General features: G+C 40.3%; 1 protein-coding gene and 1 non-coding gene across 3 annotated transcripts in view; both read left to right on the top strand.

The window, feature by feature from the left end:
• VPS8 (VPS8 subunit of CORVET complex) overlaps positions 1-26,965 on the top strand; it is a 258,685-nt gene that overhangs the window by 46,401 nt on the left and 185,319 nt on the right. For both annotated transcript variants that reach the window (XM_062210810.1, XM_062210812.1), the window contains exons 8-16: positions 1,444-1,568; positions 3,018-3,104; positions 5,790-5,857; positions 7,129-7,282; positions 7,386-7,445; positions 10,272-10,379; positions 15,379-15,459; positions 20,071-20,241; positions 24,579-24,653. In XM_062210810.1, coding sequence (XP_062066794.1) covers positions 1,444-1,568; positions 3,018-3,104; positions 5,790-5,857; positions 7,129-7,282; positions 7,386-7,445; positions 10,272-10,379; positions 15,379-15,459; positions 20,071-20,241; positions 24,579-24,653 — 929 coding nt within the window. The remainder of the gene's footprint in view (positions 1-1,443; positions 1,569-3,017; positions 3,105-5,789; positions 5,858-7,128; positions 7,283-7,385; positions 7,446-10,271; positions 10,380-15,378; positions 15,460-20,070; positions 20,242-24,578; positions 24,654-26,965) is intronic.
• LOC133752876 (small nucleolar RNA SNORD22) lies at positions 19,104-19,224 on the top strand. The gene has a single exon (XR_009864986.1). It is a non-coding gene; the product is annotated as a small nucleolar RNA SNORD22 (small nucleolar RNA).

Genomic DNA, 26,965 nt, shown 5'->3' on the forward strand with positions numbered 1-26,965 from the left:
GCTAGCAAGTATTATTTTAGGCAGGGAATTTTAACAAAACAAAAGTCAGAAAAATTATAAAACAAAGGGAAGTTTTAATTTGGGTTAAATTGAGGGAAGGAGGAAAATTTACAAGGAAGACAGTCTAGATGTATGGTGAAACATTGTTAGTGTATTTTTTAGATATGAATGAAGATAATGACTTTTAAACTACATCAGACCTTGTGTGTTTATGAATATAATCTTTTTAAATGTTCACCTGGAAAGGCTAAAATCTAAAATGACTTCTAAATACTGAGTGTTTGCTGTGTGCTGGATAGGGGCAGCCATTAATTATTTTAGACCTCCCTCTTGGGGAGGTGGGTCTGCTATTTGAGCTGGGAACATGGTGTTCACTTTGGGTGGGCAAAATAAATCATTCACTAGACCTGAGAATCAATGTTTTCAGGCTGTTGCTGAAAACTAGCTTTACTCATAGAAGGAAGATTTCCAAATGTGAAAGCTGCTGAGAGGAGTGTAAGATGTCTTCTGAGTGCAAGGGACCAAGCTACGCTGCGAGTGTTAATTCACTCGTGCTCTTATATCCTGGTCTAAAGGGGAGTGAAGACTTAGCTAGAAACTAGCACGTCAATGGGTGAGAAAGGAACAAACAAGTGTGAGGTGAGTTTAAGGAACTTCAGGCTGGAAGTACCCTTTTTCCACCCTAAACAGTTAAATACCATAGGTGTGCTTTCTTACATTTAAAATCTGTTATTTTTAAGTGGATTCAATAATGAACTCTGTACAAAATAAGCATTACCAGGAGAAGCCCTGGAGGAATGTTTTAATCATTAAGTAATACAATTTAAAAAAAGTTTGAGTGTCTGTGGAAAATCAGAGGTGATTAAGGCAAGATCCTTACCTTTAAAGAACTTAATCTAGTAGAGATTTGAATTATTTGCTTTTAGCATATAAAAGTTATGTTTGGAATAATAAACCTTTGCTTTATGGATAATAGAAATGTAAAGTTTAGCTAAATTCCAAGTTAACACATTTTAATTTTTGAAGTTTTAAAACTACCCATACTATAAAAGAAGTACATACTTATTGAAAATAGCCAGAAACACAATTATACCTTGAGGGCATGGAAAGATACTTGGCTTGTTCAAGGCGATTCCTTATGGATTTTTTAACTTAAATTTTGCTTCCTTATGGATCATGGTGTTTTTTGTTGTTGTTGTTGTTATTTATCCATCCTTCCTCCCTTCCTCCTGCCCCCATTTTCTTTCTTTTTGATATTCTTAGTTTATAATTCAATGCCAAGCTTCTAGTAGATGCTCAATAAATATATCTGAAAATGTAGCTTCATAATCTGCTTCTTCGGACTCTTTCCACCTCCCAAGTCTGTGAAAGTTTGCCTATACTCTGTATATTTACTTACCGTCTTCCATTTCTTCACTTGTCTTTGTGAATCGCTTTCTTCAGATCAAAATCAAGCTTTGCGACTCTGTCTGGGTAGCACCAGTGTTGGAGGTCAGTATGGAGCCATCTCTGCCCTCAGTATTAACAATGACTGCTCAAGACTTCTTTGTGGCTTTGCTAAAGGACAGGTAAGATATGAATTTTCTTCTACTTGCAACAGTGTTATAACAACATCAGTTTTAAAAAATTAATGTCTGGGGCTTGCACTCTGACGTAGCAGGTAATGCCACTGCCCGCAGCGCCAGCATCCCATATGGGCACCGGTTCGAATCCCGGCTGCTCCACTTCTGAATCTGCTACGGGCTGAGAAAACAGTAGAGGATGGCCTAAGTCTTTGGGCCCCTGCACCCTTATGGGAGACCGAGAGGAAACTCAGCTCCTGGCTTCGGAAAGGTGCAGCTCAGGCCATTGTGCTCATCTGGGGACTGAACCAGGGGATGAAAGACCTTTCTCTCTCTCTCTCTGCCTCTCTCTCTAACTCTGTCTTTCAAATAAATAAATATTTTAAAAAATTAAAATTAAAATTAATGTCTTAGATCAGTATTTTGGAGACCAATATATATGTTATAAAGTGATAGATCTGTAGATCTACCCTCAGATTGTTCAGTCTGCCTTTTATCTTGGTCAGATATTTTAATGGTTGTTATTGATTGAGCCAGAGTCTAGAATTTATTTTATATCCTAACTCATGTATCTATTTGAGTAAAGAGCTTTTATAAATCAACCAGAGTGCTATATAAATATACATCTTTACAGCATTATAAATAATTGTGGCTGCTTTTTTTGAATTTTTTTTTTTAGTTTGAGAGGCAGAGATTAAGAGAAGGAGAGTGAGCTCTTATCTACTAGTTCACTCCCCAAATGCCAGCAATAGCCCACCTGGGACTGAAGCCAGGGGCTATGATCTTAGTCCCAATCTTTCATGTGGGTGGCAAGCATCCAACTACCTGAGCCATCACCAGCGCCTTCCAGGGTCTGCATTAGCGGGAAGCTGGAGTCAGGAGCTGGAGCCTGGTATTGAACCCAGGCACTCCAAAATGCATGTGGGCATCCTAAATGGTGTCTTAACTGTTAGGACAAATGCCATGCACCCCTCCCCCACTTTTCTTTTTTGGTGGCTGCTTTTTAAATATCCTATACTCTGCTTTCTGTAGTCTTATTACTGTGTTCCTGGATAACTGTTTTGGCATTCTTTCTTTCCACTTCTGATACTGGTGATAGGTTCTGGTGTTTCCCATCTTCTGATTTACACATCACTAGCTGGTTTGGCCGTAAGCCTTTCCTATGACTTTACCAATGCTAAACAGATTGGCTTATTAGAGAAATTTCGTTTACCACTGAGTATAAGAACAGCATTGAAAATCCAAAGGGAAAAGTAGGTGGGGCAGGATGAGGGGTAGATGAAGATAAAGGCTCCATGCTTTAATGGGTCTGCAACCTTGAGGTATGTTTTAACTTTATAGTTCTTTGCCTGCGATGTTTATAGACGAGGACTAGATTATTGCAGCCAGAAGGCAGGATACTTAAGTCCAAAAAGAGCAATAAATTTGTTTTTAAAGCACTTAGTTGTCTTATAGATCACCATGTGGGATTTGGCCAGTGGAAAACTCCTAAGATCAATAACAGATGCTCATCCTCCAGGAACAGCTATATTGCATATCAAGGTAATAGCTCTGTTTTCTTTTTCTAATAATTTTTATGATTATACCTTCGTGTCCTTTTTAAGGTAAATTTCTCCATATTGATAATCAGAAGTTCAAAAAGTATATTTAACATGAAGCTGAACACTTTGTGTAAATAGAATTATTCACTGTGAACTATGTTTTATTTGACTAACCCAACAAGTTGTTTTCTTTATATATTCAGCTTCAAGTTGTATTGAGGTCTAATAGATACAGCAGATTGATGTGGTCTTAGACTATGGCTTGGCAGCAAAGACAGGCAGCACCCTGCTGAGAACTCAGGTGGGACTTAAAAGGTCTTTTACCTTTCTGAATCTGCCAAAGTTTTATTGTTCTGTCAGTCTTTGTTGAGAGTTGCCTGCAGTTCAAGGCAGCAATTGTCAGAGAACTGGGGTTTGGACTATGTTTAGAAATGAATCTGTTGGTTTATTTTCTTTCAGGCCTCAAAAGGGGAAGCATTAAGATCTTAGTCTTGGTTTCTCCTTCCAGGCCTGAAAAAAATAAACTGACTTAGGTAACAGATTTCATTTATGAATACAATGTGAATCTTGATTCTTGCATGCTGGCAAGCCTACATTCAGAAGCATAAAAGATAAAGACTATAACTAGAGAAGTCTAAAATCAGATCTTCTAGATTTTAATCATGTACACATTTTGTTGCTTAGCTGTGCAGAGCTCTCTTATCCATACATATGCTTTTTAAAGTCTGCAAGCATCTGGAGTTTATATGTCTGCATCTAGGTTAGTTACAAAAATGTCTTTTGTGACAAAGGAACGTTGAAGAAGCATTTAGTTACAATGAAAACAAGCAAGACAAGGAAAAGGAGGGAGAATTTTCCCTCTTTTAGAACATTATGGTAATTTACTTGACCTCCTTTTCATATGACATCTGCCAACTTCTGATATGTTACAATTGTTGGTGTATGTGTCTTACTTACCTCTTTTAATAGGTTAAGATCTTTGAAGGCAGATTCTGTTTGTCATCTATTTTTGTGTTTTACTTATAGTAGCTGCTCAATAAGTGTTTGATTGAGGAAATAAGTAGTTAAAGCTGTTTAAAAAAGGCCAGTCCTGTTTTAGAAAGCAACTTGCTAAAATTCCAGGGAGAAACAATAAGAAACAGAAGAGAAAAAAGCAGAAAAGAGAAGAATTCTGAGATTAAAAGCACACTTGTATGAGCCGTTGTGTTGCTTGGGAATGGTGATGAAAGTGTGTGTGCAGGTGCTGACGTGAGAGAGATACATGTGTTTGAATGCTTCTGAAGCCTTGGATTGACAGTGGCCACTTGACTTCAGTGCTCTCACTCATTGTTCTCTAAACCTAATCGTGCGTCCTGTCAATAACAATTTGGGCTTGCATGCTGTGTGTGTGTAATTATATGAATGTGCTTCACTACTTTTGAAGTACATTTTAAAGTGCATACACAAGAAGTAGAAAATTAAACAGAATATTAGTTCTATTATTTTTCCTACACTCCAGTGAACCATCTCCTGCACAGCCCTAGGGCATATGCTTGCCACTTTGGCAACTGTTCATCTAGGATTTGAGAGCAGAGATGTACAGCTTCTGTGCTGTGTTGCTATGCCTGTGTTTGGGGTTGAGGAAGAGTTTTACAGTGGTCCCCTTTACCTCAGCCATCCCTGACCCAGAGCATTGAGGCTTCCCATTCAGGATGGGTCACCAACCTTTGAATTTAGTCACTGTAAATGATGAAAGTTAAGTTATCTCATTCTGTGTCCTGTAACTTTTAAAATAATGTTTAGCTATTTACTTTTTATTTATTAGAAAGTCAGAAAAATCTTTCAAAATGCCTACTTCCCCAGACGCCCACAACAGCAAAAGCTGTGCCAGGCTGAATCCAGGAGCCAAGAATTCTATCCAGGTCTCCCATGTGGGTGGCAGAAGCCAGGTACTTGAGCCATCACCTGCTGCCTCCCAGAGTATACATTTGTAGGAAGCTGAAACTGGAGGCAGAACTGGGACGCAAACACAGACACTCAGATATAGGATGTCCTAAGTAACATATAAACTGCTGTGCCACACCCCTGCCCCAGTGTCCTGGGACATTTGTCATACCCCACATGACCCTAAGACTGTTTGTTATTGAGAATATGATTTTATTTATTATTCTAAGTGTTCCAGGTTAGGTAATAATAATTGAAATTTACTCTGTGGAAGGTCAAGGAAGTGGCACATTTTAGGAAGACTTACATAAAAAGTTAAAATGTTTTGGTTGTATTCAGACAAGTTTATTTTCCAGAGATAGCCAGTAGGTTTTACTCTGTCTTTGTTCTTGAAAACCAGGAAACTACAACTGTATCTAGAGGCTCCTGTTCATCTAATAGCAAGTTAGAAAGCCTTAGTGTAAGATCCAAGTAGAGAGCTTCAGGGTCTTTTCAGTCATAGTTTTTAGTTTTCTTTTATCCTGATGAAAGGCGGTTTTGCTTGAAAGCCACAGTATTTTAAAGATATTAAGTGATTTCTATTCTAAATAAGGGTGTACATTTTTATGTTTCTCATGATGAGCTGAATCTAGTTTAAGTTATTTCAAATGCTGTTATATGTGCATAGTGTGGATATTCAAAATTTAATAATTTTCCTTTATCTTCCTAACACTACACTGGTTGCTTAAAAATCTACAAGAAAGTAAATTCTGTCTCTGTTTAGTTTACAGATGATCCAACTCTTGCCATTTGCAACGACAGTGGAGGCTCTGTTTTTGAGTTGACATTTAAGTAAGAGACTCTTGGGATATTTGTTGACAAATAAAAAGACTACATCTGGCTTAGTGATTTGAAATTGAACATGAAGAATTCTGGAAAGCCCACATGATTGAAAATAGATAATGGCTGTATATTATAATTGCCTGAGGAGACTTATTGGACCTGAGTTCCAGGCCAGATCTTCTAAAATTTTCTCCCAATAGGTCTGAGTTGGGAATCTCGAGGGACTCCTGTGTGCTGTCAGGCTTAGGAGTCACTTTCTGGAGTCACTAATTCTGGTCTAGGTTCCAGACCAGTTGATTATAACCATAATAACCAGGTGTGAAGATGTTTTTAATAACCTTTGAATTGCCCTGTTTACCCCTTAAGTAGGTGTAAACACTGTCTAGATACATGGAAGAACATTTATGAAGGTGAGGTTTAAAAAACATGTAGAAGATAATATTCAGCATGTATTATGTTTCCATAAATTCTTCAAAGTTAGCAACCATCTTTGTTTCTTGTATTTCTCATAGCTTCTAACAATGCTGAATGCAAGGCAATTGCTGAAGAACTGCTGTTTGTTTATTCAGCTAATGTTCAATGATCATCTTCCATGTGTAGGCATTTATTTAGATACCAGAATTACAGCTATGAACCAGGCAAGGTTTCTGCTGCAGTAGAACTTACATTTTAATTGGGGTGAGAGTAGGGAGACAGATTATAAAACAACATGTAAATGAAGTAACCTCAGGTAGATATGAGTGCTGTGTACCAAATTAATTAACAGGTCAGTGTGCTGGAGGGCACTTGAGGATAATGTAGAAAGATCTTTCTCCGAAAGTAACATTTGAAAAAAGACCTGAATAATGAGCCATTCAACACATGCCAAGATCTGGAGGAAGTGTTCTAGGCAGAGAACATTCGACCACAAAGGCTTTGGAGGTGGGCACCAGCTTGGCTGGCTGATGAATGGAAAGCAGGCGGCTGTGGCAGAAGTGTGACTTTGTCAGGAAAGACAGGAGTGGGAGCAGAATAAAGTCAGGAGCTAGATCAGATAGGGCCTTTGGAGACATGGAGAAAGCATTCAGGTTCTATTTTTCACACCGTGGCAAACCGGTGGAGTGTTTTTAGCTGAAGAGTGACAGATTTGCCTGCATAGAAGAAGATTGTACCATTATCATGTGGAGTTTGGATTGTTAGGCAAGAGTAGGAGTCAGGAGGCTATTGTCAAGTGCGAACTAGAGATAGCAGTGCTGTATTCATTAGTAAATTGATTCTGAACTTTTTGGTTACATTTTCAGAAGAGTGATGGGAGTGAGAACATGTGAATCTAGATGTCTGTTCAGTGGTTCCAAGGGTGAGGTTTGCTGTATTGAGCCTCTGCACTCTAAGCCTGAATTGAAGGATCATCCCATCACCCAGTTTTCATTATTGGCCATGGCATCCTTAACAAAGGTAGGTGTATTTTGAAAATGAAACTCATAACCTTTAGATGCTTTGAACACCAAACAATAGAAAATGATAAGGTAAATATTGAAAAACTATTTTTCTCCTAAAGATACTGGTCATTGGATTGAAACCCTCCTTGAAAGTGTGGATGACTTTTCCCTATGGACGGGTAAGTAAGCCTCTTTCTGTTACTGACAAAAATAAGGGATGTGACAGAAAGTTGAGGGAAGTGCCTTGGAAGGGGTGAATCCTGAGAGATTATCAGAAAAGGAGGTAGGATGGAAATCAGTGCTCCAAGGATCCCTGTTTGAATTCACTGTGAGAGCATTACCTGGTGACTAGAGCAATGTCCTGGGGATCAGGAGAGCTGATAGTTTTTTACTTTTTTACTTTCATCTCTTTGTTTTTCTCTCATTAATAGTGCATAGCTGGCTTTAAGAAAAAATTCATTTGAAAAAGAGACACACACACAAAGACATCTTTCATTTGCTGTTTCACTCCCCAAATGCCTGCAACAGCCACAGCTGAGCCAGGCTGAAGCCAGGAGCTTGGAACTCGGTCCGAGTCTCCCACATGAGTGGCCGGGACCCTATAACATGTGCCATCATCTGCTGCCTCCGAGGGTGTGCTGGGTCCAGGAAGCTGGATTGGGCGCGGAGCCAGGACTTGAAGCCAGGGACTCTGATATGGGATGTGTGTGTCCCAAGTGATGTCTTCACCGTTGTGCCAAATGCCTGCCCCTGGCTTTTGTTTTTAACCTCAGCTTGATAGTCTCTGTGGTAGTACTTATGGTCACACTTGGTTGCATGCATAGATTTTCTTAGCCCTTTTGAGTGCAGTGGAATGTACTTATTGGATTTGAAGCTGAATTGATATATTTTTAGTTCCAGCCCCAATTTTCATTTGAAAAATGTTTTTGTGTGACTGCTGGGTTTTGTCACTCTCTGCTGCTTTGATGCTGAACTACTGATCATGTTCACTCCACACAATGTCCTGCCCAGTTACTACTGCATAGGATTTCCTTGGCTTCTGCCTCTGATATTTTACTTTTTTTTAAAAAGATTTTATTTATGTTTATTTGAGAGGTAGAGTTATAGACAGTGAGAGGGAGAGATGGAGAGAAAGATCTTCCTTCTGGGGCCCACGCTGTGATGCAGCGGGTCAATGACCTGGCCTGAAGCGCCGGCATCCCATATGGGTGCTGGTTCAAGACCTGGCTGCTCCACTTCCGATCAAGCTCTCTGCTGTGGCCTGGGAAAGCAGTAGAAGATGGCCCAAGTCCTTGGGCCCCTGCACCCATGTGGAAGACCCAGAAGAAACTCCTGGCTCCTGGCCTCGGATAGGTGCAGCTCCAGCCATTGTGGCCAACTGGAGAGTGAACCACCGGATGGAAGACCTCTCTTTCTCTCCCTGCCTCTCCTCTCCCTGTGTAACTCTGACTTTCAAGTAAATAAATAAATCTTAAAAATAAAAAAATAAGATCTCCCTTCCGTTGGTTCACTCCCCAAATGGCCGCAATGGCCAGACCTGCACCGATCCAAAGTCAGGAGCCAGGTGCTTCTTCCTGTTCTCCCTTGCGGGTGCAGGGGCCCAAGGACTTGGACCATCTTCTACTGCTTTCCCAGGCCATAGCAGAGAGCTGGATAGGGAGTGGAGCAGCCGGGACTAGAACTGGTGCCCATATGGGATGCTGGCACTGCTTGTGGCAGCTTTACCCGCTACACCACTGCACCTGCCCCTGATATTTTACTTTGAGGTTTAAATTTCTCAGAACATGTTGTGTACACCACAGTCTCCCTTTGCCTGCTTAGTTGTTTTTATGAAGTTCTGATCTTCCATTGTATCTGTGAGGAGAGATGTGGCTGGGATGAGGAGGAGGGGGATGGTGCAGAACTCTGGCTACTGCTGAAAGCAGCCCCTCCCCCTATGGCAATCATGCTTGCTTTCTTGTTGGTGCCCATGGAAAATTAGCTCTGTCCTTTCAGATGGCAAGGCTGGCTTAGGTTGCCATTAGCAACTCTTAGGCTTATCATGTGGTATGTGTTTGATTCCTTGTATATGTTTTTATTGGTGTTTTTCTCTAACATTTTATTATGAACATTGAAAAATAGAGAAAAGAATTTTACATCGATCATTTGTAAACCTACCATCTAAATTGTACCATTAGCATTTAATTTACTTTTTTATTATATAGCTACCTATCTATTTACTCATCAAACTATTTTAATTTTTATATATTTCAAAATAAATTGCAGGAACAGGTACCCTTTTCTGTAAATATTCAGTATGCATATCATTAGCTAGAATTTGATGTTTGTTTCAGTTTTTCCTTTGATATTTGTTTCAGTTTTTCCTTCGTATAAAATTTATACCCACTAGGGCTGGCACTGAGGTATAGCAGGTAAAGCCGCCGCCTGCAGTGCCTGCATCCCATATGGGTGCCAATTCAAGTCCCAGCTGCTCCACTTCCCATCCAGCTCTCTGCTATGGCCTGGGAAAGTAGTAGAAGATGGCACAAGTGCTTGGGCTCCTGTACCCACGTGGGAGACCTGGAAGAAACCCCTGGCTCCTGGCTTTGGATTGGCCTAGCTCTGGCTATTGCGGCCAAATGGGGAGTGAACCAATGTATGGAGGACTTTCTCTCAGAGTCTCTCTCTTTCTCTCTCTCTCTCTGCCTCTGCCTTTCTCTAACTCTGCCTTTCAAATAAATAAGTCTTAAAAAAAACTTTTTTCATATAATGAAATGCACAAATCTCAAATGTACATTTGTTGCACTTTAACAAATGCATATACTTTGTATTCCACACACTGATCGAGACATAGAACATTACCATCAACTCAGAAAGTTCTTCCTGTATCATTGGAATTTTTCTGAGAAATTGGATAAAGATTTACCAAGGAACACCAGTCAGATGCTGGTTTTAACAAGACTTTTTTTTTTTTTTTTTTGTCCTTTTGTTAACTTTGATGCCTTTTCCTCCTTCTCTTCACTTAGATGGATCCTTCCAGTGTTCCGTTGCTGGCCTGGCACTTTGTAGCTGTGCATAATTATGTGAATCCCATGCTTGCCTTCTGCAGAGGAGATGTTGTTCATTTTCTGTTGGTGAGTCAGAGTAGGATGCCAGGTCTGTTACAAGATCTTTTCATCCTAAATTTTATTTCCTAATTCACTAGTAATTTAATATTATGTCAAAGATATCTATCCTACTATCATACGTTTTTGGAGAGACCTATTTTTTATGTAAATCTTTAATGGTTAACAAGGAAAAAAACTGCTAACTTTCTGCTCCACAGCCTTTCATGGTTTATTTTTCAGTTCTGTCTTCTTTGACAGATAATAGTAGTTTATCCATATGTACAAACATGTGAATGTGAATATATCTGTACTGATGGTCTACCTATCTACATATATATTCTCTACATTGTGATAGGCCCAAGAAACAGTTGAAAGTATAAAATATAATTCATTCTTAATATTGTTTAAAAGGCAAAAGTACCAGTATATTCATTACTAGTAGGGAGAACTGTTTAAAGAGTGAACCGTGTGTTGAGAATCAAAAGTTAACATAAACGCAGACTACACAGAGATTACTATAGACAAGAGAGGCCATGTAAGGCTTGACAAAGGATATATGGAAAATATTGCACGAGGTAAGGTAAGCATCCTGAGGGAAATGAGATGAGGTCACAGAGTGGAGAACATGCTTGTGTGGTGTCTTCTGGGTGTCCTGGTGGTGAAGCAAGTGCGCCACTGTCCACCTCGTTTCTCTAGCCAGAAGCTGGAGTTACTCTTCTCCCTTCATATGTGCTCCATCACTAAGTCCTGTTGACTCTTGCTTCCACAGTCCCTTTCTCTCCTTCTGTCTCTTCTATTGCTGCTTCCCTAGCATAAATCACATACATTTCTAGCCTACACTCTGTACGAGCTTCCTAACTATTCTCTCTAGCATCAGACCTTTCTCATATGCTGTCACTTCTGCCTGAAAAGCTATGTGCTGTCTTCCACTTTATCCTAGCTCATGACTAACGTTGCCTTCCTCTACTTCCTGAACTTAGTTATGCTTCCTGCTACATATACCTATAAGAACTTTTGCTTTGACGACATTCAGCCATCTTTAAAATACTTGTATAATGTTTCTCTTCAAAACTCGACTAAAAACTCTGTAAGTCTAGGGATCAGCTGTACTTTCATATTTCTAGCCACTAGGAAAGTGCCTATATATATATATTAGATGCTTAATAAATGTTAATAGGATTAACCATGGGGAGAACCCTATAATGAAAAATAAATTGAATATATGGAGTAGATCTAGATTAGGATCAGGAGTTGGCAAACTGTGGCCCATGGGTCAAATTGGTCAGCCACCTGTTTTGTAAATAAAGTTTTATTGGAATATAGTCATGCTCATTTGTATGTTATTTATGGTTGCTCTCTCATTATAGTGGTAGAGTTGAGTAGGTATGACAGACTGTATTGTATGCCTGCAGAATAAAACATTTACTGTGTGTACCTATATTAGTCAGTTTTCCATCACTATCATGAAATGCCTAAAGCTGAACACTTTCATGAAGAAAAGAGGTTTATTTAGCTCATGATTTTGGAGGCTCAAGAGTGTGGGACCAGCTGGCGCCACGGCTCAATAGGCTAATCCTCCGCTTGCAGCACTGGCACACCGGGTTCTAGTCCCGGTAGGGGCACCGGATTCTGTTCCGGTTGCTCCTCTTCCAGGCCAGCTCTCTGCTGTGGCCCGGGTGTGCAGTGGAGGATGGCCCAGGTCCTTGGGCCCTGCACCCACATGGGAGACCAGAAGAAGCACCTGGCTCTGGGCTTTGGATCGACATGGTGCGCCGGCCACAGTGGCCATTGGAGGGTGAACCAACGGAAAACGGAAGACCTCTCTCTCTCACTGTCCACTCTGCCTATCAAAAAAAAAAAAAAAAAAGAGTGTGAGAAGTGTGAGACCAACATCTACTCAGCTCTGGTGAAAGCCTCTGTGGCTGCATCCTACCGTGGATAGCCTTATGGCAGGAAAGGATCGTGTTGCAAGACAGGAAGCCTGAGAGTTGGGAGATGCCAATTTTGTGACCTCCTACAAAGCCCCACCTTTTAAAGGTCCCATCACTTCTTAACATTGTCTAATTTGGAACCGTGCTTCCAATACATGAACTTTGGGGGACACAGTTAAGCCATATCTGAACCATAACGGGTCTTTTTATAGAAAAAACTTGCCAACCTCCAATCTAGATGATATAATGATGGGCCTAGATTGGCAATAGGTAAGTAACATAGGTTCATAGATAATTAAAGTGATAAAGATTGATTAAAATGGTATTTTAGGAAAATCATTCTAGAAGCAGCAAAAAGAATAATTATAGAAAGTAGGAGGGAAATTAGAGGTTTTTCTGTTGCAGTAAAACGATGTGAAGTGTTTAAACAAAGGTTGCAATGAGAGGAAAGGCATGCTGTTTTGAGGGAAAGACAACACTTCTCACATTGGATCTAGGGACTGATGTGAATGAAAAAATACGTCTCTGACTCTGCATTTTGTTTTATTTTTAAAGATATATTTACTGAAAGGCAGAGTTAGAATGAGAGGGAGGGAGAGTGGGAAACAGAGAAAGATTGAGAGAGATCCATCTTCCATCCAATGGTTTACTATCCAAATGACTACTACAGCTGGGGCTAGGTCAGGCTGAAGCCAGGAGTCAGAAACTCTATCCGAGTGTCCCACGTGGGTGGAAATGTTCCAAGCACTTGCCATCTTCTGTTGCTTTCTCTTAGGCAGATTATCAGGGAGCTGGATCAGAAATGGAACAGCCAGGACTGGAACTGTACTCATATGAAATGCCAGTGTCACAGGCAGTGGCTTAACTCACATCTGTGCCACAATGCCAGCCCCTGAATTTGCATTTTAGAGTTAAGAGATATTTGAAGGGAGATTGTTTGGGGAGGAAAATTATGAGGGAAGAGTTGGCAATGTTAAGTTGGAAGTGAAGGTAGGACTCTCAAGTATTGTAGCAGCTATTCCAGGTCTGGAATGCAAATAGAATCCAGGGTAGAGAAGGTGGTTGAAGCTCTGAAATCAAAAGCCAGGGCATCTATTACCTTGGCAGACACTCATGCACAGGAGAGGACAAAGAAAAGGAAATAGGGAAGGAGGTCATGTAAAGGCACATAGAGGTAGGAGGGGACACAGGACAGAATGGCAGAAGACAAAGGAAAGCCAGGTAGATCGAGAGATCTTCCATCCCCTGATTCACTCTCCAAATGGCCACAACACCCAGGACTAGGCCAGGTTGAAGTCAGGAGCTAGAAGCTTTGTCTGGGAATTCGATGTGGGTGCAGGGGCCCAAGCACTTGGGCCATCCTCTACTGCTTTCCCAGGCACTTTAGCAAGGAGCTGGATCTGAAATGGAGCAGCCAGGACTTTAACCAGTGCTCATAAGGGATGTTGGCGCTTCAGATGGTGGCTTAACCTGTTGTGCCACATTGCTGGCCCTTAAATAGTGTCTTTAAGAAGTAAGTGAAAGATGGAAAAATCATTTTCATTTGAAGATGGAAAAATCAGAAGCATGTTTGAGAGCAAAAGGAGAAGGGCCCTTGAAAATAAGCAATTGAATATGCTAGCAAGGAAGGGGTAACATTGAACAGTGATGGGGGAGGGTAGGATGTTAGAGCATATATGGGTGAAGTAATTTTCTTTGGTAAAGACTTCAGAAAATCCTAGGGGAAAAGGTAATATTTGGTAGTAGGTAATGTCAGTTTATGAAGCATTTTCAATGTATGCAATATGCAGAACAATTTGGGGCAGGCTTATTTTCATTTTACAGATGAAGAAACTCCGAATAAGTGATTGCTCTTGGTCACACAGCTGTATTAGTGGAACATAAACAGACAGCTCTAGATCCCATGCTCATTTTGCTAGAGCATGGTCTTATGGAGGAAGTGATTTAGTGACATGAAGGTGACACTACTGGAAGGGCCCACATTAAGTGATCTCAGTTTTTTGTGCATGTGATGGATCAGAGGGTAAAGAGGAATGGGACTTATGGGGAAAGATAGTGAGAACCGTGCTATCTATGGTGAGTGTGCAGGGAAACCCAGGCCAAGTGAAGGTTGTGAATTTCAGGTGGTCTGGTGTATCTTGTGCTCTTTCTTGCTCAGTGTTCTGTTATCTTGGAGCAAAAGTGGGGAAAGCAAATTATAAAGGTGATTGAAGGCAGGCGCTGCGGCTCAATAGGCTAATCCTCCGCCTGCGGCACTGGCACACCGGGTTCTAGTCCCGGTCCGGGCGCCAGATTCTGTCCCGGTTGCCCCTCTTACAAGCCAGCTCTCTGCTATGGCCCGGGAGTACAGTGGAGGATGGCCCAAGTCCTTGGGCCCTGCACCCGCATGGGAGACCAGGAGAAGCACCTGGCTCCTGCCTTCGGATCAGCGCGGTGTGCCGACCACAGCGGCCATTGGGTGATGAACCAACGGAAAAGGAAGACCTTTCTCTCTGTCTCTCTCTCTCTCACTGTCCACTCTGCCTGTCAAAAAAAAAAAAAAAAAAGATGATTGAAGATTATAGAGTTTGTATGTATGCATATTTAAAATATTCACACTCAAGGTTTGGGAAGTTTGGGGCTGTTTGGGCTATAATACAGCATCATAGTTCAGAAAAGTCTAGTTGTCATTGCCACTTTTTAAAATTTTTCCTTTGTTCTAAGCTGTACTTTGGAAATTTATATTCATTAAATAAAAAATAAAAAAAATTTTTTCCGTTGCTGAACTTTTTAAAATTTCATCACACCACGTCAACAATCCCAATTCACACTTTAGTTCTAACAAAACATAATCACTGATGTGAGGAAGTTAGGTCATGGATTATGACAGAGGAAACACCATGGTACAACATTTGCTAATACTAACAGCTAGGTCACTAGCTAGGTATGCTTTAGGTTTGTTTCAGATCATGGAGTAAAATTTTTTTTCACTGGTGTCATATCAGTATTTTTGGCTTATCTATATTGAATGAGAATCCTTTCAGGTGGAATGTAATTACGTAGGACAGCCCCTCAAACAGTAGCTGATACTTAGCTTGTTTTTATTTCAACATTAGGTTAAAAGGGATGAATCTGGAGCAATACATGTTACGAAGCAAAAGCATCTTCATCTGTACTATGACCTCATCAACTTCACTGTGAGTATTATTCAACATCCTCCTGTGCTTCATGCAGTTATTCTGAATTTATCATGTATTAAAGCTGCTGGCATTTCTGCAATGAATCATGACCTTTGGGGTCATAAGAAATATGTTGAAAGAAGTGAATTCTGCTTATATTGAGTAGAAAATGTTGGTGTGATGCCACATAATTATTCCTTTTGACCTGAAATACTGCTGAACACCAGCAGGTTCAGGAGTCTTTGATGTTTAGGGTAGTTTGGGTTCAGAATGGTTTAGGTGGGTTTTTCCAAGATCATCATCCTTCTGTCTCTCTAAATCATTTTGTACTTCTGGGCTTATTGTAACTGATTTAGGAGCTTGTGACAACTATTCTTTTCTACTGAATAGGAATTTTACACAATTCTGTCTCTACCATGCATTTCAGTCCGGAGAAAGTTGTTTTTTATTTTAAAATAAAATTTTAATCCATTTTTCCTTTTATAAATACTATGTTAATTTTCAGAATAGTATAATAATATTTATGGGTCTCTATCATTAATGCCTTTAGTACATCCTTATCTGATATCCAGTGAACCATACTGTGAATACATAAAACATAAGAGAATGCCTCATTTTTTTCAATAAAATATTAAAAATGGTCTTTCCCCCAACTGGATAATATATAATTTTTTTAGGATGTAGATGAAATAGATCTTTTCTTTATAATATATGATTTACTGAGCAGGCATTTGATAGAGTGGTTAAGACACCACTTGAGGCATGCACATCCCATATTGGAGTGCTTGTGTTCAGGTCTTGACTCTGCTTCCCATTCCTGCCTCCTGCTAATATGTACCTTGGGAGGCAGCGAGTGATGGCTCAAGTACTTGAGTCCCTGCCACCTAAATGGGAAACTAAGATTGAATTCCTGCACCTGGCTTCTGCCTGGGTCAGTCCTGAACCCAGCTTGGCTCAGCCTTCTTGGTTCAGTCATGGCTGTGTGGCCATTTGGAGAGTGAACCAGTGGATGTGAGATATCTCTCTGTCCATTTATCTTTCTCTGTCCCTATGCCTTTCAAATAAATAAAATTTTTTAAAATAAAAAATAGGAGCTGGCGCTGTGGTGTAGAAGATTAGCCTCCATCTGCAGTGTAGGAATTCTGTGTGGGTACCAGTTCAAGTCCTGGTTGCTCCACTTCCAATCCAGTTTCCTGTTGATGTGCCTGGGAAAGCAGTGGAGGATGGTCCAAGTGCTTGGGCCCCTGCACCCATGTGGGAGACCAAGAGGAAGCTCCTGGCTCCTGGCTTTGGATTGGCCAGCTCCAGCCTTTGTAGCCATTTAGGGAGTGAACTAATGATGGAGGATTTCTCTGTCTCTATCTCCTTCTCTCTGTGTATCTCTGCCTTTCAAATAAATAATCTATAAAAATAATAATAAAAATAAATTTAAAAACTGCAGTATACAACTAAGTTTATAAATCATATTTTAAAAGTTGCTTATTTATTTGAGAGAGAGTGAGAGGCAGATAGAGAGAAAGATCCCCTATCCACTGTTTCACTCCCCACATGCCTGCAGCAGAAGCTGGGACCTGGGAACTCAGACCAGGTCTCCTAACTGAGCTGCCTTCCTACGCATTAGCAGGAAGCTGGAATTCTTAACAGGAGACAACTGGATCCGAGGTCCTTTGTCTTCACAGTATACAAGCATTTCAGACATGAGCCAGAAACTAACAGTAAGCCTGCTAGCAAAGTTCAGTTAAGAGAATACATCTGACCGGTCAGGCAGGCATCTCAGCCAAGAACGGAGAGCCTTGTATGCGTTCATATTGGAGTTCTTCTAGATGGGGTATAGACCCACTCTTTTCTCCTCCCCCCTCCCTCTTTGGGGTATTAGTGGTAAATATCCCAAAAATATCTCAGAAAGCTCTCGGCCATTCTGGGTGTGGAATTTGAAATTCCTCCCATGGCTTTATCATAACAGTTTTATTAGACCTAATATCGTCCCTGGCACACGTGGGGAAGATTTCCCTTTCCCTAAGCTGCCCCCAGGGCAGGGCTGGGACCCACCTAACAAGGGATAGACAAGGTGCAACTGTTGGTCTGCTTCCCAGGCATCCCTTTGCTCTTCCTTCCCTCATTCAGCTGCGTGAAATTCCTGGTTTTGTTCTTTAGCCCCTCGCACATCTATAGGCTGATGTCTGCCTTCCTGCTAACAAAATCAGGAGGGGAGTGAGACTCAAACTCTGGCACTCTGGTATGGTTTGCGAATGGATTTTCTGCCGAGCCAGAAGTCTACCGCACACATTGCACTTTTTTTAAGATTTATTTATTTATAATTTGAAAGGCATAGTTACAGAGAGGCAGAGGCAGAGAGAGAGAGAGAGAAAAAGAGAGAGAGAGAGATGTCTTCCTTCTGCTGGTTCACTCCCCAAATGGCCGCAACGGTCAGAGCTGGGCTGATCCGAAGCCAGGAGCCAGGAGATTCTTCTGGATCTCCCACATGGGTGCAGGGGCCCAAGGACTTGGGCCATCTTCTACTGCTTTCCCAGGCCATAGCAGAGAGCTAGATTGGAAGAGGAGTACCTGGGACTTGAACCGGCACCCATATGGGATGCCAGCACTGCAGGCAGTGGCTTTACCCACTATGCCACAGTGCCGGCCTCCACACATTGCATTTTAAATTCATATATAAACAGTTGATATAGAGATAATTTTTCTATATATATTTCATGAAAATAATTTTGTTAGACATCGTGTTTTTGCTATCACCCTTTGTTGAATCATTGATCATAGTTTTGTTTAGATCTAGTACTATTAAGACCTACATAGTTTGTCACTGGAAAATCTTCCCCAACCACAAGTGCTGTCTCTTAAGTATAGGACACAGTTGGTGTTTTCATTTGTCCTGTGACATTTCCATGACGTGACCATGAACCTATGTGACCACTGTTTTGCAAATTACCTTTAAAAGCTTGTTTACAACAATGCTAGCACTTGGAATTATGAGTCTAATTTCAGGAATAACTAATAAAATTGTTAACATTCTTTGTTTCTGTCATTCTTTCCTTTAACCAGGTGACCTTTGAAAGCACCTAAAAACTGGCTGTTAATGCTAAATAAATATATCTTTCCTAAGTGGTACTTTGTTTTTCAAAATAATCAGAAAACCTTTATAAGAGCTCTTTGTAAAAGATTTGTGAATCTAACTCTGTTTTCTGAGAGAGATTTCATGGGGGACGACCAAATTTTTCCTTTATAATAGCCACCATACAGCATAAGTTTGCTTATGTTAAAAGAAAATCTTTTAATCTGATTATCTTAGATACAATATTATGCAGAGATCCTTGAATAGGTCATACAAGGAAACCAACATGAACACCAGAGCGCTGAGGTGCAGAGGAAGCACTTAGTTCTGTCCACTTCCAGATGCTAGTGGAGCCCATTTATTTCTTAGGGGGAAGGATCAAGATTTCTAAGACAAATGTTTTTAATAATAAATCTTATTTTTTACAGAATCAAAGATATCTGTCAGTGGCATCTTTCAGAAGGTTTTTAAAATTATTAATACTTTTAAAACTATAATAGTACTTATTAACAAAAATTCAGAAGATACGGAGAAATAGTGACAGTAAAGAACTCACAATTTTTAGGGAGTTTTTGAATTTAAAAAAAGGTTTATTTCTCAGTGAGGAAACACATATGTTCCTTCCTGTCCTGTTCCTAGAGCCTGTAAAGGTGGCCCACTGGGACTGGCTGGGAGGAAAGAGGAAAGTATGTTGCAGAAGGAACTGTCTGAGGGATAATACAAATAAATAATATAAATAAATACAAATAAATAATACAAATAAATAAATAAATAAGTAAATTTATTTATTTGAAAGGCATAATGGCAGGGAAGAGAGAAAGAAAGAAATCTTCCATCTACTGGTTCACTCTCCAAATGCTCGCAACAGCCAGGGCTAGGCCAGACCAGAGGCAGGAGCCAGGAACTCCATCCAGGCCTCTCATGTGGATAACAGGAACCCAAGTACTTGAGCCATCTTCTGTTGCTTACCAGGTACATCAACAGGAAGCTGGATTGGAAGTGGAGTTGCTGAGGTTCTCACTGGCCACTCTTGATATGGGATGCAAGTGTCCCAAGCTGCAGCTTAACTCATTGTGCTACAACACCAACCTATCTTTAGGGAGATTTTGAAGAGACTATATTTTTCAAATCACTTATATTTTAAATTACGTATTGCTTTATTTAGTGTTAACAATCATCCTTTGACTAGCTAAGTTTGTGAGGCTTAATTTGCCCTTTTGTCCTAATAGCATAAAAACTAGAAATCCAAAGTTTTCCCTTATGCTGAGGTCATTTGTGCCAGTGCTCCTTTAAAATTTTTTTCTATAAAAACTCACTCTTTATCTTCTTTTACACTATGAAAATACCAATTTAGCATCATCAAACTCAGTACTGTATTGTACACCTACTGTTCTCTGGGCTGTCAGTTCAGCAGCTCTTGCTGTCATTGTGTTGTTAAATAAGTTATTCAGTGGATAAGATCTTCAAAGTAATTTAGCTGAGTGACCAGCTTTCTTTTTAGCTCAAATGATGGTATGACCTGGGCCTCTTGGCCTCGCTTTTATCTTCTGTTTGAATTGCAGTGGATAAATTCACGAACAGTTGTGCTCTTGGACAGCGTAGAAAAGTTGCATGTGATTGATCGGCAGACACAAGAGGAATTGGAAACAGTGGAGATCTCAGAAGTTCAGTTGGTCTACAACAGCAGCCATTTCAAATCACTAGCCACCGGAGGAAACGTCAGCCAGGCGCTGGTGAGGGTGTTCATCATCTTGGTACTGCTTCAGTAAACTGGGTATTTTCTTGTTGGTTATTTCTTTTAGAAATAGGAACTCTGGGGAGTTACTTTTCTGTCTTGAGGAGATTCTTTTAAGTCACGAAATTTAAGTGGATGTGAATGTGTTTGTAAGTACATGTCAAGTGGAATAGTATTATTTAAATATGACCTGGGATAGGTTGAAGTTGGCATTTTGTAAACTGTAGAAAAGTCATTAAAAAAAGAATAGAATCTTAAAAATACTTCAAAGAAATATAAAAGGGATAGTATAGGTAGAAAACAGTTTGTGTGATAATAGACATAAACTGAACCATGATCAGTAATTACAGAGAATGGAAATGTTCCTAAACATTTCAAGTAAAGGAGAGGATCAAACCTGAGAAAATAAGCAAGAACCAACTATATGCTGTGTCCAATAAATCTACATTAGGTCTGCATTTAACATCTCCAAAAACATAGATAAATTAAAAGTATGGAGAAAGATATGCCATGCAAAAGCTGAACATGAGAATGACTGTTAATATCAGACTAAGTAGATTTCAGAGTAAGAAATATTGTCAGAGATAAAAAGAAATTTTAAAAATGATAGAAGGAGGTTAATTCATCAAGAAAACATAATAGTCTTGAAAATTTAAGTACCCAGTAACAGGAAAACAAAATGTATAAAGCAGAATCTGACAAAACTGAAAGTAGAAACAGACAAATCCACAATTATAATTGAAAATGTAAAACTCCTCTTTTAGTATTAATAAGTAGACAGAAAATCATCAAGGATATAGAAAACTTCAAAAACACCGCTTGACCACCTGAGCCTAACTGACACTTAGGAAACACTCCACCCAGCAAAATCAAGTTGCACATTTTCCCCAAGGTGCATGTGGAACATTCACCGATATAGATTCTATTCTAGACCATAAAATAAAATTTAACAGTTGGAAAAGATTGGAATCATTAGCATGTAAATTTGGAGGAAACCAAAATATTTGGAAGTTAAGCAACATTTTTATAAATAACCCCTGGGTCAAAGAAGAAATTGCAAAGGAAAATAGAAAATATTTTGAACTGAATGAAAATACAGTATGTCAAAATCTGCATTCTACAATCGAATCAGTTTTTCTGAGGGTAATTTATAGCATTAAATACTTATATTGGAAAAGAGGAAAGATATCAATGATTTACGCTTCTACGTCTATTAATTAAGGAAGCAGAAGAGTGTATAAGGTTAAATTAGATTAAAGGAAGAAATAATAAAAGTGAATACAAGTCAATTAAATAGAAAATAGACAAATGATAGAGAAGAATCAAGCAAACAAAAGCTTGTTCTTTGAAAGGTGAATAAAATAGTTAAACCTGAAGTGAAGCTAATAAGAAAAAAGAGAAGCTATAATTACCAAAATCAGGAATGAGAGTGGTGATATTACTCTGTAGAATGATCTTTTGATTCTGTCAATACTAAAGGGTAATATTAACAACTTTGTGACAATAAATTCTATAACTTCCGATGCAGTAAAAAAAAATTACTTGAAAGACACTGATGGCCAAAGCTGACTCAAGAAAAAAACAGAAAGTCAAAGTAGCCTTGTATCTATTAAATAAATTAATTTTCTAATTAAAAATCATCCTATAAAGAAACTCCAGGCCTTTATGGCTTCACTGAAGTCTGCCAGACGTTTAAGGCAGGAGTAATACCAATTCTTGACAGAAATCTTGTAGAAAATATAAGAGAAGGGAATATGTAACTTCTCTGTGAGGCTGGTTACTCTGACATAAAGCCAGACATTATAATAAAGAACTCTATAGATTAATGTCCTCATGAGCATAGAAGCTGTAGTTTTTAGTAAAATATTAGTAATTAGAAACCAGAAATGCATAAAAGGAGTAATAAATCATCACCAAATGGTGTTTCTCCAAGGTGTACAAGGCTATTTTAACGTTTGAAAATCAATGTTAATTACCGTAGTAGTAGATTAAAGAAGATTATCTCAATAGAGGCAAAAAACAATGTTTGGCAAAATTTAATATCCATTCCTGATAAAATCTCTCAACAAATTAGGAATAGAGGGAATTTTTCAACCTCATAATCAAGGGCATCTACAAAATACTACAGCTAATACACTAAGTAGTGCTATAAAAAAAACAAACAGAAAACCCACCAACTAAACCAAAACAAAAAACTCTGAATTTGATCAAGCTTCTTTCAGCGAAAATGCAGAACAGGAGGAACGTGTTCTGACGGGATGCAGTCAGCAAAATTCAAATACTGCAAAATAATAGAATAATAAGGGTTCCAGCTTTCCAACAAGTACATTTTAAGGGAAATAAAGAAAGGATTGAGAGATGGAGCTGAGGCAACTAAGAGGCATCAGCCAGCTCCAATCCATGGGACTTGTTTGGATCTTGATTCAGACAAATGAACAACCCAAACCTCAACAATATCTGACATTTATGGCAATTTGAAATCTAAACACTGACTGAATATTTAATATTGAAGTTTGTTAATTTTAAAAAATATATTAATGGAATTGTGGTTATGTGAAAAAAGACTTTTTTTTTTTAAAAAAAACAAGCTATTAGTGTAGGGCTAATCTTATGAGTATAAAGTAAATAAAACAGATCCTTGTAAAAATTAAGAGTGGAAATAGGAGAGAGAAGAGGAAGGAGGGGAGTGTGGTCAGGAGGGAGAGGATGGGGGGAAGTGTCACTATGTTCCTAAAACTGTATATAGCAAATACATGAAATTTGTATATCTTAAATTTTTTTAAAAATTTTTTTGATAGGCAGAGTGGACAGTGAGAGAGAGAGAGAGAGAGATAGAGAGAAAGGTTTTCCTTTTGCCGTTGGTTCACTCTCCAATGGCCACCGTGGCTGGCACACTGCGGCTGGCGCATCGCACTGATCCGAAGCCAGGAGCCAGGTGCCTCTCCTGGTCTCCCATGCAGGTGCAGGGCCCAAGGACTTGGGCCATCCTCCACTGTACTCCCAGGCCATAGCAGAGAGCTGGCCTGGAAGAGGGGCAACCAGGACAGAATCCGGCGCCCCAACCAGGACTAGAACCTGGGGTGCCAGTGCTGCAGGCAGAGGATTAGCCTATTGAGCTGTGGTGCCGGCCTTAAATAAAGTTTAAAAAAAAAACATAAGCTGGATTTTAAAAAAATGAAATATTCAAAATATGGAATTTGCTTCATAATTATACTGTGTAATGGATTGGTGGAAAGGTAGATAAGACAGAATTGGTGATCATTAATTAAGTTGATTGATAGATACATTCAGGGATAAATTACATTGTTCTAGGCCGGCGCCGTGGCTTAACAGGCTAATCCTCCACCTTGCGGCACCGGCACACCAGGTTCTAGTCCCGGTTGGGGCGCCGGATTCTATCCTGGTTGCCCTTCTTCCAGGCCAGCTCTCTGCTGTGGCCCGGGAAGGCAGTGGAGGATGGCCCAAGTCCTTGGGCCCTGCACCCGCATGGGAGACCAGGGGAAGCACCTGGCTCCTGGCTTCGGATCAGCGAGATGAGCCGGCTGCAGCGGCTATTGGAGGGTGAACCAACGGCAAAAAGGAAGACCTTTCTGTCTCTCTCTCTCACTATCCACTCTGCCTGTCAAAAAAAAATTAAAATAAATAAATAAATTACATTGTTCTTTCTACACTGGTAGACACTGTAAAATTCCTGTAGTAAAAAGTTAGGAAAAGTTATCATAGTTATCAGTTACTGACCATGTACATTTTGGGAGTTTTACAAATACTACAATATTTAAATCCCAAAGAAACTGCAAGGGTTTTCACAGATGGGTAATTGAATGTCAAAGATTTGAAATTTGTTTGATGTCATATCCAGTAAGAAGAGCTAAAATTTGCAACTCAGATTTCTCTTCTGTTTGCTGGGCTATGCTGACTCATATGTACTGTGCTGCCCTGGTCTCCTTGTTTCCCCTGTGTTACATGTTGATACTTATTTCAAAGAATGTGGAAGGTACTATTTTCACTCTGTCTCATTGTTTGCTGAAAGCACTGATTACCTGTCATCCAATACGAGAGAGTTTGCAACCGTTTTCCTTTAGGTTTGGAAGTTGTACTTCCTCCTTTTACCACATTATTCTGAAACATAAAAAGGCTATGTATCTAAGCAGAGAATTATTTCATTAACCCTGTCTCTCCTGTCACTTCCACTGTATTTGATTGACATTTTCCCCTAGTCACTTTGGGGATGAAACCATGCTGACTTAAAATGTTGTCTCTGTAGCTGACATTCTTAAAACTTAATGAGACTTTGAATGCATGTAATTTTCACCTGTTTTGTTTATTTTTCCATAGGCTTTGGTTGGAGAGAAGGCTTGTTACCAATCCATCAGTAGCTATGGTGGTCAGATCTTTTATTTGGGGACAAAAGTAAGCTCTTCTATTCTATAATTTGGCGTTTGTGTTTATCAGGAGGGTTGGGAGCTAAAGGAAATTGCTGATGAAGAGGATAGAGTATTACAAAATGAATATTGATTAGTGATGATCCAAAACTTTATGGTTAGATCATCATTATTTTTGGTTAATTTCTTTCCTTCACTTTTAGGCATACTTTTACTTTTGTCTCATGCTAGTTTTAGTTAACAGGATATTTATTTTCTTGACTCATGGATATGCTTTTTTTTTTTTAATAATACCAGCTTTTTTTTAAAAAAAAATTTACTTATTTATTTGAAAGTCAGAGTTACACAGAGAGGAGAGGCAGAGAGAGAGAGAGAAAGGGATCTTCCATCCGATGGTTCACTCCCCAATTGGTCAGAACAACTGGAGCTGCACCGATCTGAAGCCAGGAGCTTCCTCCAGGTCTCCCACGAAGTTGCAGGGGCCCAAGGCTTGGGCCATCTTCTGCTGCTTTCCTAGGCCATAGCAGGGAGCTGGATCGGAAGTAGAGCAGCCGAATGTTGAACCGGCGTCCATATGGGATGCTGGCGCTTCAGGCCAGGGCATTAACCCACTCTGCCACAGTGCCGGCCCCTCAGCTAATTTTTTTTTTAAAGATTTTATTTATTTATTTGAGAGGTAGAGTTACAGACAGTGAGAGGGAAAGACAGAGAAAAAGATCTTCCATCCACTGGTTCACTCCCCAAATGGCCACAATGGCTGGAGCTGGGCCGATCCGAAGACAGGAGCTTCTTCCAAGTCTCCCACGGGGGTGCAGGGGTCAAACACTTGGGCCGTCTTCCATTGCTTTCCCAGGCCATACCAGAGAGCTGGATTGGGAGAGGTGCAGCTGGGAAACAAACTGGCGCCCATATGGGATGCCGGCCAGCACCGCAGGTGGAAGCTTAGCCTACTACGCCATAGCACTGGCCCTGGATATGCTTTCTTTCTTTCTTTCTTTTTTCTTTCTTTCTTTCTTTTTTTTTTTTTTTTTGACAGGCAGAGTGGATAGTGAGAGAGAGAGACAGAGAGAAAGATCTTCCTTTGCCGTTGGTTCACACTCCAATGGCTGCTGCGGCCGGCGCATCTCGCTGATCCGAAGCCAGGAGCCAGGTGCTTCTCCTGGTCTCCCATGCGGGTGCAGGGCCCAAGCACTTGGGCCATCCTCCACTGCCTTCCCGGGCCATAGCAGAGAGCTGGCCTGGAAGAGGGGCAACCGGGATAGAATCCGGCGCGCCGGCGCCGCAAGGTGGAGGATTAGCCTGTTAAGCCACGGCGCCGGCCTGGATATGCTTTCAGAACTTACCTTCACATTTATGTTTTCATGACCAGGAAGATACTTAATCATGTACATTTGCCATATAATTCCAATAGCCTTTAGCTTATATCAGCTTAGGAGTCATTAAAATGCATTGAGATATTTGAATCATTAGAATAGGAACTTTTTGAATGTCAATTTGTTTCTTTGCATTGTTCTTTAAACTTTTTTTTTATTTTTTTATTTGAAAGTCAGAGTTACACAGAGAGAGGAGAGGCAGAGAAAGAGGTCTTCCATCCAGTGGTTCACTCTCCAATTGGCCACAACAGCCGGAGCTGTGCTTATCCAAGGCCGGGAGCCAGGAGCTTCTGGGTCTCCCATGTGGGTGCAGGGGCCTAAGGACTTGGTTCATCTGCTGCTTTCCCATGCCATAGCAGAGAGCTGGATCAGAAGTGGAACAGCCGGGACTTGAACCGGTGCCCATACAGGATGCAGGCACTGTTGTACTCTCTGTACTACAGCACTTGCCCCTGTTATTTAAACTTATGGAGAAACATTCTTTGTTATTAAAATTCAACTAGAATATTGCCAAGTTGGTACAAGGAGATGAGCTTGAGTGGTTTTTGTATTTGTTGCTGCCACTGTTGTTTGTTCCTCACCCATAGAATTAACTCCTTATTGGACTATAGACTTACTGGCTCTTTTTTTTTTTTTTTTAAGATTTATTTATTTATTTGAAAGGCAGAGCCACAGAGAGGCAGAGGCAGAGATAGAGAGAGAGGTCTTCCATCTACTGGTTCACTCCCTAGAGGGCCGCAATAGCTGGAGCTGCACCAATCTGAAGTCAGGAGCCAGGAACCTCCTCTGGGCCCCCACATGGGTACAGGGGCCCAAGGATGTGGGCCATCTTCCACTTCTTTCCCAGGCCATAGCAGAGAGCTAGATTGGAAGTGGAGCAGCTGGAACTTGAACCTGTACCATATGGGATGCTGGCACTGCAGGCAGCAGCTTTACCCAGCATGCCACAGCACTGGCCCTTTCTAAT

Source organism: Lepus europaeus, chromosome 2 (genome assembly GCF_033115175.1).
Source record: "Lepus europaeus isolate LE1 chromosome 2, mLepTim1.pri, whole genome shotgun sequence".
NCBI lineage: Eukaryota > Metazoa > Chordata > Mammalia > Lagomorpha > Leporidae > Lepus > Lepus europaeus.